Source organism: Eucyclogobius newberryi, unplaced genomic scaffold, assembly GCF_026437365.1.
Source record: "Eucyclogobius newberryi isolate DKJ021-1_F unplaced genomic scaffold, fEucNew1.0.hap1 SCAF_6, whole genome shotgun sequence".
In the NCBI taxonomy this organism is placed as follows: Eukaryota; Metazoa; Chordata; class Actinopteri; order Gobiiformes; family Gobiidae; genus Eucyclogobius; species Eucyclogobius newberryi.
In genome coordinates, this window is record NW_027316278.1 from 13664985 (window position 1) to 13680269 (window position 15285).

Consider the following 15285-nt stretch of genomic DNA (forward strand, 5'->3'; position numbering starts at 1 on the left):
TTTTTCTTCTCTATTATGCATTTTTTTGGCTGGTGCGACTTATAGTCCGGAAAATACGGTAATATTGCAGAAGCTTATTGGAACTATGCCACAGTGAATCTGTGCTGTAATCAAAGCTACAGGCGGCATTATAGCATTACACATCTATGGCTCTAAAGCTGAATACATGGATGAGGTTCTTTCAGGAAGGACATCTGGAGTAAAACATTTAAAAAAGCAAAGCCCTGGTGATAACTTCTGAGGAACAAACATTAGAATTACTGTTCAACATTGGAAGTCACTGCTTTATTTAAGAACAATAGCAAGCGTTTGTGGGAAATGATCTCATATCTCTTTACAATAGCAAGGGATGCTACAAGGCAACCCTTATTCTCATCTTTTTGACCCTTCCTCAAATCATAAACCACCCTCCGCCCACATCCATGGCCCGTGTGCCCTTTCTCCTCCAGCCCAAACGCTGCTGGGAGCCCTCTGCAGTAGTATCTTCCACCACCAATATCACTCAACCTCTTCCTGGCATCTCCCTAGAGCCAACCAGTCCAACCCACAACCCCACACATCCCGCTGTAAAGCCATATAGCATTTGTGGAGAAAAAAAAAAGAGACCCCCAGAAAACGGGCTTGGCCCCGGACGTGGCATTAAGCGCGGATTGAGTGTCAGAGCTCAAGGCCCACGAGATGCCCGCAGGATACACATGCTCCAGCACTGCCCTGACAAAGAGAGCTCAAGAGAGTAACTAGAAAGCATGAAACTTCCTGTCAGGGTTACAGGACTTTGCTTGGGATACATAGTGCAGCCTCCACCCACACACACCCACACACACCCCCACACACACCAACACACACCAACACACAAGCAACCCTCCAACCCCTGCCCTCATGTTCTGGGCCCACATGCCCCCATAGATTCTTGCAGATAAAGAGAAAGACTTGTTCCCCGTCGACTCAAACTGACAGCTTGAGCCAAAGGGCTGCACGCGCTTTTTGGGAAGGTCTTGTTTATTTTCATCCATCTGTGAGTGTGCGGCCGCTGGGGAATATGAATGTGACATGTTCTATTAAAACAAAATTTATATTAAAAAAAAGAAGAGACTGTGCAAAAATCGATGTCTTCTGAAGTTTGTCTTTGTTCAGGGCTTTAAATGCAGTCCTTTGAGGCAGATTAACGATGACAAACCATTTATAGTTGTTTTGTTTGTCTGGATGATGACTTCCAAATGGCAATAAGAAGTGCCATATGCCACTCATCAGCTAAAAGTAGCACACTTTAAAGGATGTGGCGGTGATGAGTTCGCCTTTAAGCAAAGGACATAAAGGACAACTACTGTCGGAACTATCAAGAGAATAGACACATCACAAGATGAGAGGATCACAGATGCACCTTTTGGAAATGCAGAGGGACAAAGCGTCATGGACAAAAATAGTCCTGTTTTGACAATTTGTAAGATTGTGTATGTTTCAAAGCAATGACTGTTCCTCCTGGGCACATTTAGCTTGAATTGCACCGTACATGTAATATTTAAACATTTAGGGTGTGGTTAACAAACGCACATAAAATTCACAACAAAGAGAAATTGGACTGCGCTAAAACTGACTCGATTTGTGTTCGTCTATGACTCTGTGTTAACCCTGCGACGAGCTGGCCCCTGTCCAGGGTTTGCCCCGCCTAAAGCCCAAAGTCATGGGGATAGACTCCAGTCACCCGCGACCCCGAACGGGAACAAGAGGTAGAAGGAAAAAAATGAATATATTCACATTCATGGATCATAATGTTTGAGCTTAATAATCCATGAAAACCTAAGCGTTAATTCCAATAGTTGATCCAGGAGCTCCCAGGCAAAAATGATGTAGAGGTTCCAGTATTTTGTTGTTGTATGTTGCTGTTATAAAAATCAATAAAAATCAATATAATGCTCAGTCTATAATTGACACGCTTTTACATAAATGTTCAAGTTGGCTCGAATTTTCACGCTGTCTGGGCCTCAAACCTCGTCCGGCGTGAGCAGGTCAGCCCGTTCGTCCAGTGTCATGAGATCCGCCTCTCCTCATATGACTTTCAATTTAAAAGTGTGAGTTTGGAAATAATTTGGATTTGCATTTAAAAATCTGAAAATTGTATATATAATATGTATAGTATATGAATATATAATTCAGGAATACATTACATTTTGAATTAGTCTGCCACAGTTTTATATATTGAACATAAATATACTTTGTAAGCCCTAAGTGAACGTAATCTTCATTGGGAGTCACTCAAGGAAGGCCCATAACTGCAGCCCTGGTGCACACTGTTGATCGATACCAATAAAAAGAGGTTCTTTTCACCAAGGTAGAGCAGGACACCTTCCCGCAATTTAATCAGTCAGTCAGGCAGAATTAATGTCCCTAATATCATGATTTCTCCATTACTCTATTTAACATAATTAAAATGTCGAGCGCCGCGGCCATAAAGCGGGTTGTTGGAGATTGTAATTCTGCCGTAAAGCTATGAAGCATGAAAATGTCACTTACCGAGTAGCCCCGACCTGACAGCGAGTGTGTGGAGCTCTGTAGGGAGAGAGGAGAGAGCAGGAATGACCTTTAAGAAGCGTTTCACTGGCTGACACAGACATGATGAAGCAGCAGCGCTTTAATATCAATATTCACGTTAACCTTTTACCCGCCCTGCCATGTACCCTTTGCCCACGCACAACACTCTCATACATTCTGGACTGGGTTGCTAGAAAGACATTTAAATAAACACTTTAAGTTTGGTTAGAATTCAAATTGTATATTTTTTTTTATAGCAACAGATGTTTATGCATTTATAGTATGGTGTAGCTTGAAATACGAGATGCTGCTTCTCGAGGTCAGAAACAGCAACTACCAAACAAAATATGTGTGAAAAAACAGTTGAAGGAATAAAGCCATATTTACTTTTATGCAGTTTATACTTAATAAAACATCTTACATAAAATAATAGATGGATATACGTGCTAAGACTTGCTATGCTGCTCATAGTGTTGATACTTTTTTTGGCTCGGATCGAAACCTAAAGGTATGTAATCTCGATTATCCTCAACTCACATTTTTAAACAATTTAAAACATTCCCACATTCAAATAAGCAATTTTGATGGTTGAGTAAAATGATTTAGAGTTTGTTTGTCTGTCTTAATGCCAAAATAAGAGCAGGGTAGAGACCAAAAAATGCTGGGTTTTGTTCTAGCTCTGTCTGTCAGCGCCCAGCACGAATTCCAATCTCCCAATCCCTCCCTCCACTTCCACATTTCACTGCTTTTATTCCTCCGTCTAGATTGGCAATTTCTCCCCCCTAGTCTCTGGAGGGGACTTTTCTGCTAGACCAATTTCATCCATAGGTCCACCTTCAATCCAGACAACCTCCCCCACACCTTCAGAGCCACTGCCTCCCTTGTTTTGCACCCTTCCATAGCCCCTCATCCATTCTTCCACACCTGCTCTAGGCCTCAGCCCTCATCAACGCCTGTGTGCCCATCTGATTCGCTGACGGCTCCTGTGGTGACGATTAGGGAGGAGCCCTGCCGCGAACCGGAAAGCAGGCACTGCGGGAATCAAAAGGCTATTCGTGCTTTGCTCAACTTCTTTACTCCCTGCACCACTGTGACCAGAGAGAAGCCAAAATGAGTTGCGGAAGAGAACAGCACAGAGGGCAGAATCCAGGGATTCAAAAGGCCATAAAGTGTTTTGCACTGGCAATAATGTGTTGACTGGGTGCATATTGTGACTGCTCTTAAATGTTTGTATGTGGGAGCTGAGATGGTGGGAGGCCAAGGCCATTTGGAATTAGCTTTACTATGTAGAGTTCATTCAACTTGGAGCATTCAGAGTAGAAAGAGGGGCTTATTTAAATGATAATGAGGGACAATCCATTGGATTTAGTGCCAGTGAAGGGAGGAAAAGAGGGGAGGGAACAGGGGGATCCATTAAAACGCCAGCGGTTCATAAGCCATAGGGTCGGCATACAGCTAAACACTCGCTCTTAAAAGCCATTATACATGGCTCTCAATGGATTTCTGCAGCGCTTAGGACTTCAAAAGGATTTAAGAACCCGCCCCAGAGAGCGGAGAGGGGGAGGGAGCGCTCTGCTGGTTATAGTGGTTGGTGGCGAAAGGGATGGGGCGGATGCTGGCGGCATTTAAGGGTTAACTAAACAGGCCCAGAGAAGAGAAATGTTGCTAAATCCGCCCCCTAATCCTCTCCCCATTTCCATGCCCCCTCCTCCACACTCTTACAAAACAGAAAAAAGAAAAACACGATGACAAGTGGGGCAGGTCTGGTCTATCATCTCTCAAACCAGACTATTAGTTTTTTGTTGTCGAGTGAGGTTGAAAGGTGACCCAATCAGAGGTTTTGAAGGAAGCGAACAAGGTGCGGCATTGAGAGAGAAGAAAAGAACGTGATTGAACATCTACAGCTCAGAGTTTTCTGTCTAATGAAAAGATACACATTACTGGATTCAAATGGCAGCATTTTATATGAATAAATGCAATTAGTTACCCCAGCATCTTCGACGTTTTCATAATTCCGATGTATAGAACATATTTATATTCCAAATACTAATTAAAGAACACACAAAAAAGACAATACAAAAAGCGATGTTCCGATTATCATCACATGCATAACAGGGACACTGGCACACCCCAGATGGTTCATGTATTGGACAGAGACCCTTGGAACCCTACATTTATTGTATGGTTGGACAGGGCACAGATGCAGTGAAAGCTGTCCCCTCACACCACCACCACCTCCTCACATTTGCCTAATCCCTGTGCGGCTTAGTGCTGGGCCCCGCTGCACCACAGGCACAATTACCTAGTCAAAATAAACAGATAAAGACCCAAGCATGGCATCCCACTACAATTTTTTACCCTGTGCTCCCAAATTGATGCATGACTGTTTTTACAGGCAGTAGGCGCGTCTGCACATTACATTTGTCTCTATTTCCTTTGGCGCTAAGACAAGAGAAATCCATTTTACTCGTTGGCGATGCGGCATCATTAGTTAAGAGCTCTTAAATCTAGGGAGCCGCTTTGATGTGATGGAGCGTGTTTAGCAGTGCACATGCAGGCGAGGAGATTTTATGGGCCAGGAAAATAAGAATTATATGCAGGATGGTGTCTATCAAGTTAGTGGCGTCCTGTAAAGCAGCCAGGAAGCAGCAGACAGACCGGGGGAACAGGGATGGATGATGCAAATGGAACGGCTTCAACAATAAACGTCTGCGCACCATTTATTTGGCAATGGATTAGAGAGACGAGCCACATCTAGCAACGATGGTGAATACGATGGGCGATTCTCGACACCTCCTTCTGCCCCAGCACCACACCCCTTCTTCACTGAGCCTGTCATAGAGTCGTAGAGCCTTGTCAGAGCTGTCAACTAGTGTGGCTCTTTTATCTGACAAGGACGTCTCTTCCTCCTGACTTTTTCATTAAAAGTCAGCCTTTACACAGATTTGGGAAAAAGAAGGAAGCGGGGAGGCCAAAAGAAGCACTGCAGCAGGGATTATAAAAGAAGAAGCAACATTCGACTGGGTGATTTTCCATTTTCATAAGGCTGGATTTTCATTCAGAACCCTGAATGGCTTAAAACAATGTACTTAATATGTTCATTAAAATCCTTTTCTTTCCATCACTTTGCCCCCGCTGGAGGAGGAAGCCTCAACATTTCACTTCCTCTCTCTTATTCCCTCTGCCTGCTTTCGTGGGCTAAATGAACAGTCTGATTGAATTTAGTTAGGTTTGGGAGCAGAGCTTGACAGGCATTAGTTAGGAAGCATATTTCTACATTCATTTAAAATGGGCCGCTCGGGATTTTGCATAAATTCTCATTACTGCCCCTGTTTCTAAATTGCATTATTTTATCCGTTATGCTGTACCGATGCTTAGTTCCCATTTTGCTTTGCCACATACTCATTTTCCAAATGAAGTGGCATATGGATGCCGGCGCACTGATAATTGGACCCGTGTCTTTAACTGGTTCCTTCCTGAGGTCGATAAGGTCGCCCCACGCCTGGCTGCACTGCGTTAGGTCATGTCTACATTACCACGCCATGCTTTAAATAATGCCAGGTCAACCAGGTGAGGCTGCTCCAGCGGCTTAATCATTTCCTGTCAGTGTGCTGCCTGCCAAGCAGTCAGAGGGGATTTATGAGGTGATACAGGGAACAGCAGGAGCTACTGCAGCAGCTGCCCTATGATCTGTCAGTCCACAGGCTCCTGTGGGTGTGCTGCTCTGGCCCTTTCAAACAGATAGGTCAGTATTGAGGCACACGTCTAGTCCAGTTTCTGTAGATTAGACAGAAGTCTGGTCCAGTCTGCGGAGGAGGAACAGGTCTGGTCCAGGCTGTAGGTGAATGACAGGTCTGGTCCTGTCTGTAGGTGAGTGACAGGTCTGGTCCAGGCTGTAGGTGAGTGACAGGTCTGGTCCAGTCAATAGGTGAATGACAGGTCTGGTCCTGTCTGTAGGAGCGTGACAGGTCTGGTCCAGGCTGTAGGAGCGTGACAGGTCTGGTCCAGTCTGTAGGTGAGTGACAGGTCTGGTCCTGTCTGTAGGTGAGTGACAGGTCTGGTCCTGTCTGTAGGAGTGTGACAGGTCTGGTCCAATCTGTAGGTGAGTGACAGGTCTGGTCCTGTCTGTAGGAGCGTGACAGGTCTGGTCCTGTCTGTAGGAGCGTGACAGGTCTGGTCCAGGCTGTAGGTGAGTGACAGGTCTGGTCCAGTCAATAGGTGAGTGACAGGTCTGGTCCTGTCTGTAGGTGAGTGACAGGTCTGGTCCTGTCTGTAGGAGCGTGACAGGTCTGGTCCTGTCTGTAGGAGCGTGACAGGTCTGGTCCTGTCTGTAGGAGCGTGACAGGTCTGGTCCAGTCTGTAGGAGTGTGACAGGTCTGGTCCTGTCTGTAGGTGAGTGACAGGTCTGGTCCTGTCTGTAGGTGAGTGACAGGTCTGGTCCTGTCTGTAGGAGCGTGACAGGTCTGGTCCAGTCTGTAGGCGTGTGACAGGTCTGGTCCTGTCTGTAGGTGAGTGACAGGTCTGGTCCTGTCTGTAGGAGCGTGACAGGTCTGGTCCTGTCTGTAGGAGCGTGACAGGTCTGGTCCTGTCTGTAGGAGCGTGACAGGTCTGGTCCAGTCTGTAGGAGTGTGACAGGTCTGGTCCAGGCTGTAGGTGAGTGACAGGTCTGGTCCAGTCTGTAGGTGAGTGACAGGTCTGGTCCTGTCTGTAGGTGAGTGACAGGTCTGGTCCTGTCTGTAGGAGCGTGACAGGTCTGGTCCTGTCTGTAGGAGCGTGACAGGTCTGGTCCTGTCTGTAGGAGCGTGACAGGTCTGGTCCAGTCTGTAGGAGTGTGACAGGTCTGGTCCTGTCTGTAGGTGAGTGACAGGTCTGGTCCTGTCTGTAGGAGCGTGACAGGTCTGGTCAAGGCTGTAGGTGAGTGACAGGTCTGGTCCTGTCTGTAGGAGCGTGACAGGTCTGGTCCAGTCTGTAGGCGTGTGACAGGTCTGGTCCTGTCTGTAGGTGCGTGACAGGTCTGGTCCAGTCTGTAGGAGTGTGACAGGTCTGGTCCTGTCTGTAGGTGAGTGACAGGTCTGGTCCTGTCTGTAGGAGCGTGACAGGTCTGGTCAAGGCTGTAGGTGAGTGACAGGTCTGGTCCTGTCTGTAGGAGCGTGACAGGTCTGGTCCAGTCTGTAGGCGTGTGACAGGTCTGGTCCTGTCTGTAGGTGAGTGACAGGTCTGGTCCTGTCTGTAGGAGTGTGACAGGTCTGGTCCAGTCTGTAGGAGTGTGACAGGTCTGGTCCTGTCTGTAGGTGAGTGACAGGTCTGGTCCTGTCTGTAGGTGAGTGACAGGTCTGGTCCAGGCTGTAGGAGCGTGACAGGTCTGGTCAGGTCTGTAGGTGAGTGACAGGTCTGGTCCTGTCTGTAGGAGCGTGACAGGTCTGGTCCAGTCTGTAGGTGAGTGACAGGTCTGGTCCTGTCTGTAGGTGAGTGACAGGTCTGGTCCTGTCTGTAGGAGCGTGACAGGTCTGGTCAGGTCTGTAGGTGAGTGACAGGTCTGGTCCTGTCTGTAGGAGCGTGACAGGTCTGGTCCAGTCTGTAGGTGAGTGACAGGTCTGGTCCTGTCTGTAGGTGAGTGACAGGTCTGGTCCTGTCTGTAGGAGCGTGACAGGTCTGGTCAAGGCTGTAGGTGAGTGACAGGTCTGGTCCTGTCTGTAGGAGCGTGACAGGTCTGGTCCAGTCTGTAGGCGTGTGACAGGTCTGGTCCTGTCTGTAGGTGAGTGACAGGTCTGGTCCTGTCTGTAGGAGCGTGACAGGTCTGGTCCTGTCTGTAGGAGCGTGACAGGTCTGGTCCAGTCTGTAGGAGTGTGACAGGTCTGGTCCTGTCTGTAGGTGAGTGACAGGTCTGGTCCTGTCTGTAGGAGCGTGACAGGTCTGGTCAAGGCTGTAGGTGAGTGACAGGTCTGGTCCTGTCTGTAGGAGCGTGACAGGTCTGGTCCAGTCTGTAGGCGTGTGACAGGTCTGGTCCTGTCTGTAGGTGAGTGACAGGTCTGGTCCTGTCTGTAGGAGTGTGACAGGTCTGGTCCAGTCTGTAGGAGTGTGACAGGTCTGGTCCTGTCTGTAGGTGAGTGACAGGTCTGGTCCTGTCTGTAGGTGAGTGACAGGTCTGGTCCAGGCTGTAGGAGCGTGACAGGTCTGGTCAGGTCTGTAGGTGAGTGACAGGTCTGGTCCTGTCTGTAGGAGCGTGACAGGTCTGGTCCAGTCTGTAGGTGAGTGACAGGTCTGGTCCAGTCTGTAGGAGCGTGACATGTCTGGTCAAGGCTGTAGTTGAGTGACAGGTCTGGTCCAGTCTGTAGGTGAGTGACAGGTCTGGTCCTGTCTGTAGGTGAGTGACAGGTCTGGTCCTGTCTGTAGGAGCGTGACAGGTCTGGTCAGGTCTGTAGGTGAGTGACAGGTCTGGTCCTGTCTGTAGGTGAGTGACAGGTCTGGTCCAGTCTGTAGTTGAGTGACAGGTCTGGTCCAGTCTGTAGGAGCGTGACAGGTCTGGTCAGGTCTGTAGGTGAGTGACAGGTCTGGTCCTGTCTGTAGGAGCGTGACAGGTCTGGTCCAGTCTGTAGGTGAGTGACAGGTCTGGTCCAGTCTGTAGGAGTGTGACAGGTCTGGTCCTGTCTGTAGGTGAGTGACAGGTCTGGTCCTGTCTGTAGGAGCGTGACAGGTCTGGTCCAGTCTGTAGGTGAGTGACAGGTCTGGTCCAGTCTGTAGGAGCGTGACAGGTCTGGTCCAGTCTGTAGGTGAGTGACAGGTCTGGTCCAGTCTGTAGGAGTGTGACAGGTCTGGTCCTGTCTGTAGGTGAGTGACAGGTCTGGTCCTGTCTGTAGGAGCGTGACAGGTCTGGTCCAGTCTGTAGGTGAGTGACAGGTCTGGTCCAGTCTGTAGGAGTGTGACAGGTCTGGTTCAATCTGCAAAGGAGGCACCTGGGTGGTCCTGTCTGCAGAAAAGGCATAGGTCTGGTCCAGTCTCACCTCATTTAGCTTCTCCTTTGAAGGGCTCCTGTGCAGTCGCAGTTCCTGCACCGGTTCGTCTTCACTCAGTTTGACTGGTCGAAGTGCCAACGGCTTGATCTGCAAGGGGCACAATAAACACATTAGTATGTAAAGAACATTTAAACATATTTCTATTATTTTTATATTTCTCCAGTACATTTGAGAATTACAGCCATGTCATGTGTATGTATTGTGTTTATTATAACTAAGTACAGAACAATACAGCTACTTTTGGTAATAATCAGTATATAAGGGACAAAGGCACCGCCTTTACATGTCAAAGTACATTGTCGTTTGTGTTTTGGCTATATGTAAAGCCGAGTGGCTGTTGCAAAACACCAGCTACCTCAAAACCTTTGTCTGCCAGTCTGAATACAGACGTAAGACTAAGGCTGAACTATGGTACAATATAAGACTGATAAGGACATAAAACAAGATAATTTATGTGATGATGGTCCTGAACTCGTCCAAGTAAAAAGCATTCACCAGGAAAAATAAACAACCCACCTCTCACCAAAATGGAAACACTTCAGAAATGCTAAGTATTATTTACAAAAGGAAAGCCAACCCAGACCGTGCATGGGTTCAGTCTTTGCTGATGGACTCTTTGCAAGCTATGCAAATACACTTTGTCGGTGCAGCATCAGCCGCTCTCGTGCCCCATGCTCACACCTCTGAGTGCTGTAGCTGTGGGCTATAATTCATCTGAGTTGCATGCGGCAGTGTAGCAGATCCCCTGGTGGCTCGCGCAGTGGCTGGGCCTGGTCTCTTGATCTCCACTGTAATTTAAGCAGATCACTGCTACAATTAACCTTTCCTGGTAAATATCAATTATGGCCCCCGGCTGAGCTAGAATTAAAAGGGTCATCAGCTAATCTGACAGGTCTTGTGCGCTACCACCTGGCTGGGAGAGTGGGAGGAAGGCAAGGTGGCAGGGAGTGTTTTTCTACCCTTGTGCCCACCAGCTCAGATGCCAACAAGACACAATTCCCTTTTAATTACCCTATTGCCACTGGGAAAAGTGTGCTGATTGGCCAAGAGGTATTAGCAGTGTGGTGAGGTCAGCAGTGACATTAGTGGAGTAGAGGGTTTGGCGTAGTAAAAGGAGGACTGGTGCCAAGTGATCATGGTGTAGAGCCCTGCCAAGTTTGCCTAATCAGATTTGACTTCCAGCTCTCATGCCTCTTCCAGTGCATTTCTCAGTCTCACTCTTCAAACTGTCAGTCTAATAACTTCTTACAAATCAGAATAGATGATGGCCTTTTTTTTACCTGTGCTGCTCCGGGATGGCACGAGCAGGCAGTGGGGAGACATGGGCACAGCGCCTCACATCGCCTTCAAGTGCAGCTGTTGATTACTTTGTTTACCCAGCGTCTGCTTACTGACAAATTCCTGCAGGCACCCTAAGTGTTTCTGTCTCCTATGGGGACGCCAGATACATTACCCAGTCAGCAATCAACTCGGCTATTGATCAGAGCACAGCTTCTAATTAGCCACCTAGGTTAATGATGCAGTGTGCAAGAGCCGCACCCCCAGTCACTGTTTGCCAGGACAAGAAAGCAATTGATCTGGGCAGGAATTTGCAGACTCTGACAGATTGGCAACCCCGACTGCCTGTGATTAAAGCTGGGACTAATTTCCTGTCTAGGGAGGTTTTTAATTGGCCCAAAGCTCCCGACTGTATAGCTTTCAAGTGTTGTTTTTTCGCCTTTTTCATTAATGCTAAGAGACAGGCATGGGAGGGCTGATGTGTACTATGATGAAGTGGTACAGTTCAAGGTCAGGTGGTTGTGGTCAGTAAATCTAAACTAATATTGTAGTCAAGTGTCAGCTTTGTAAACATGCATTATGCGATGTTATCAAAAAAGGTGTATTATAATAATTGCTACAGCAAATGGCTGCAAGCACGGCAGTTTGGCTTTAAAAAGATGTCTAAAAAAACATAGCTAAGTAAGTGCCTGTGTTTTACATGAATAATGTACTGGAAATTAGCTCCATTAGTCTCGGTATTGAACATGTCTCCAGTTTGTCTCTGGAGGCTGCCACTCTGTGCTCTTTAATTATCTTCAAAGGGCCCTCCAGCATCTTAATTTCCCCCTAAGTTGAGTTGTGCCGACATGGGTCTGCTCATTTATACCGCTCTAACCCAGAGTGAAGCACACAGCCTTCAGTGCATAAGGCTAGACAGAAAGAGCTTCCGAGCAGAGTGAGCTGGCCTGGTGTAGAGTCAGTCTATTTCCCTACTGTCAGCAGGGACCTGTCTGAAGGTAGGCGGGTGAGGCTTTGTCGTCCTACTTCTTTGATCCGGGCTCCTCTTTACCTTGCAGGGGCTCAAACATAGCCTCAGAGTTACACAGACTCTGAGCACATTGTTCGCTGTGACCTAGGTTTCTCTCTTGTTGTGCTAAAGCCTGCCATCACCTGTCAACTGCACTCAAGAAGGCTGTGCCTCAGCCTTGTCCCCCTGTCAGTCTATATTACCCCCTCAGAATGTGGACCCCGAGCCCCTTGTGTTCCGTACAGACCCCGTCTAATCCATAAGAGAGGGCTGCAAAGGACCAATACAGACCCTTCCTCTAATCTGTTCAGAAAAGTGTCCTGCACAGAGGACCCTCACCCCTATTAACCCAGCGACAGGCTGCTCCCTCACATGGGGGCACCAGGGGTGTGTGTGAGGTGCAGGTCTGCTTCTATATCAGCCACCTCAGAGCTCAGTGCCACTGGTTCAATCTATCGGCTCATTATCCCCTCCCCTCAAGGCTAGGGCTCAGACAAGTGCACTTTAGGGCCACAGGCCAAATTGATTCATCTGCCTTCATTTTCTTGAGGCACACACATGGCAGCTGCCCGAAGGCAGACGATGACGCTCCAAAATTGTGTGAGACAGAGTTGTGATAGTAGGAAGGGGAAGCAACAGATCATATTAAAACCTGTGTATGTATTGGGGGAGGGGAACCAACAGAAAAGGTGTCCTGGCTTTGTTCCCTGTCCATCTCCCATTTCACTTTTGCTTCCCCTCCTCCCCTCATTGTACAACACAACTGACACCCCCTCTTGCGAAACAGCTATCAAGACATCCACTCACTCCCCAACCAAGTCCCAGGTTGGAAATTAGCCCAAGGACAAGCTAGCCGATTTACTACGGGGTAAGCAAATGGATTTTTGCTTTTATTTTGACGAGTCCCAGTGTATCCATTACGCCATTTAATCATACATTATTCATGGGACTTGTCTTATAATAAATGACCACATAAAACACGATACACATTATACAAGCGCTAAAATGCCCCTATAACTCTTTCTGCTAGTGCTCTCAGCTAATTCACATTTGTAACCCACTCACAAATGCAGCAATGTGAAATTGCTAGTAAAAGTACCACATGATGAGAGGTGGCAGATTAAAAGCCACACTTCTTGAGAAAGCAGAAAATAAAAAGCAGAGGTATAATCTAATATCTGTATGGACAGAGTGACTAATATCATATTTGGCTCTAGAGTGAAACGCTCTGGCTACTGAGACCTCCCCACACAGTAACAAAGCAGTCAGCCTGAGAGAGGAGACTGCTCCTCTGATTCTCAGCCAAAGAGGCCCTCAGGAGAGCCGCATGTCCCGCCGGGGCCTGTCTGGAACAGATGAACTGGGGAGAGCAGCACTCCCTGTGGGCCAGGCCTCTCCAATCACTCTCACCACACGCCTCTGGGGGGATCAGGGGAACAAGGCGAGAGTGGAGCACAGGGAGAGGGAGGGAGGGTGCACCTGCTCCCAAACACGGAGCCATCCCTCAGCACCTGTCCCGAGGGCCCGCTGAAAACACACTGACACACACTGGCACACAGCCCACGCCCTGTGCTGATCTGCCCTACACTGATAAGAGAACGGCCTTGAAGGAACAGCCAAGGTACTCCATCCAATTTGTTTTGCTCATAATTGTGCACCTTCATTTACTGCAAGGAAGTTGTAGATATGTACATTTAGGTGGATTTGAACAAAGAATTATGTTTTTCATATCCAAAATAATGATTTTGTTTTAACTTGCGCTGAAGCTACTTGCTTATATTATCCATTGAAACCACAATAAAGAAATCTTGTAAATGTGATTTTGGCTGATTTCAAAGCCGATTTTCAGCTTTCATTTATGTTTAAAATGCAAAACACTTGCACATGCTCACAAGGAAAATTCAAATTATGGTTATGCTTTTTTCTTTTACACATAATTTAATTATTTGCAATTCAAAGTTGACTTTGGCTTTCAGACAAGAAGTCATATTCAAAGCAGTAAAACAACATCAGGTTAAGGCACATGCCCCAGGAAATACTACATTTGCACATAGTGGTCAGCAAAAAGTTATTAAAAAAGAGAGTGATTTATTTCTCCTCTGGCAGAGTTTGCTGAGATGTGTTTATAAAGTGGTAAAAAAATGTCAGCTTCTCAGGCTTTTCATGTATTGGTACAATGACTCTGGGCACAAGGTTCAGTTTAATACTCTTTGCATCTACTTTTCTGGTTGTATCCCTCAATAGTTATACAGTGGTGTTTGTTAGCGCTACCGCACACGTAGCATAGATCAGATTACCTTAATCAGAGCATAGACCTATATACACAAAAAGTAAAAATAGTCATCATCGAAATAATTGGTATCAATAAGTCCCATTCATTCAGAATATAGATCCACTTGAGCACAGAAATAATGTTTTTTCATAGGTGACCACAACAGAGATTCCTACTGTAAAACCTTCACTTCTGCTTAACGGCTATTACACCAGTCATTAATTTGAGGCTTAAGACTTTAAGACTTGAAAATGATCTTATTAGCAGTTCCTTTGCAGCGCCCGGGACCCATCTCCAGATTGTGCATGTTTCCCCCCAGCAGGGAGAAAAGCAGGGAGAAACATGCAAACTCCACACAGAAAGATCTGGTCTGGCCCAGAAGTTGAACCTGTGACTAGTGCTAGCCACTCTGCCGCCGGGAGTTGGTGAAGAACTATATTTCTTTTTCGAAGTGCAATGTTCTCACTGAAATTACAGTTGACAACTCTGTCACCCTCACACGTTCAGAAAGGTTTAATTTCCTCTAATGTAATCGGAAATAATTATCAGATAAAGTCGGCGTATGTTTGGCAAAAAGTTCAGTTTAACAGGTTCACTGAAACACACACATCTAAGTGTTCCATCACCAGGGCATAATTAAAACACTGTCAATGAGATTGTAAGCTACAGGAAATGAGCAAGTGAATGTAAAGTGTCAGTCACTTTAGTAAAACTCCCGTCACTTTCAGATGGGACCAGAGTATAAAGTCTGCAGTCAACAACAAAACAATGGAGTCCAAGTCTACAACTAACTCATTATGTAAGAAAAAACAAGTTTAAAACAAGTTTTGCAATAACTTATTTAGGAAATACATTTGGTCAACTTCTTAATATGAAGTTGTGTTTTTCTTCGGCCCCTGCAGCTGATAGACATGTCACACCTGCTGCAAAAACATGTCAGGTTAAATAAACACATGGTTTTTCTTCATTTGATAGAAGAAAAACACAAGTCGATATCGTAATGACAATTAGATTTGCAATTTATGTTTAAAAAGGACATTCATTCATTCATTTTCTACCGCTTGTTCCCTTCAGGGGTCATGGATGACCAGTGACTTTGGGCCTTATATAATGTAAAAATGACTTTTAAGAATTTTAAGCATGTCATAAAAGTGTTTCCTCATTAATTCATAAATGTTTGACTA

The 15285-nt window shown here is 46.5% G+C and overlaps 1 protein-coding gene across 10 annotated transcripts in view; it reads right to left on the bottom strand.

The window, feature by feature from the left end:
• The window catches only part of fbrsl1 (fibrosin-like 1), a 305613-nt gene that overhangs the window by 155371 nt on the left and 134957 nt on the right, over window positions 1–15285 (bottom strand). For 8 of the 10 annotated variants that reach the window (XM_072433231.1, XM_072433232.1, XM_072433238.1 and 5 more), the window contains exons 3-4: window positions 9531–9629; window positions 2512–2547 (exon numbers count right to left, since the gene is read on the bottom strand). In XM_072433231.1, the coding sequence (XP_072289332.1) occupies window positions 2512–2547; window positions 9531–9629 (135 nt within the window). The remainder of the gene's footprint in view (window positions 1–2511; window positions 2548–9530; window positions 9630–15285) is intronic. The other 2 variants (XM_072433233.1, XM_072433236.1) reach the window with 1 other exon arrangement.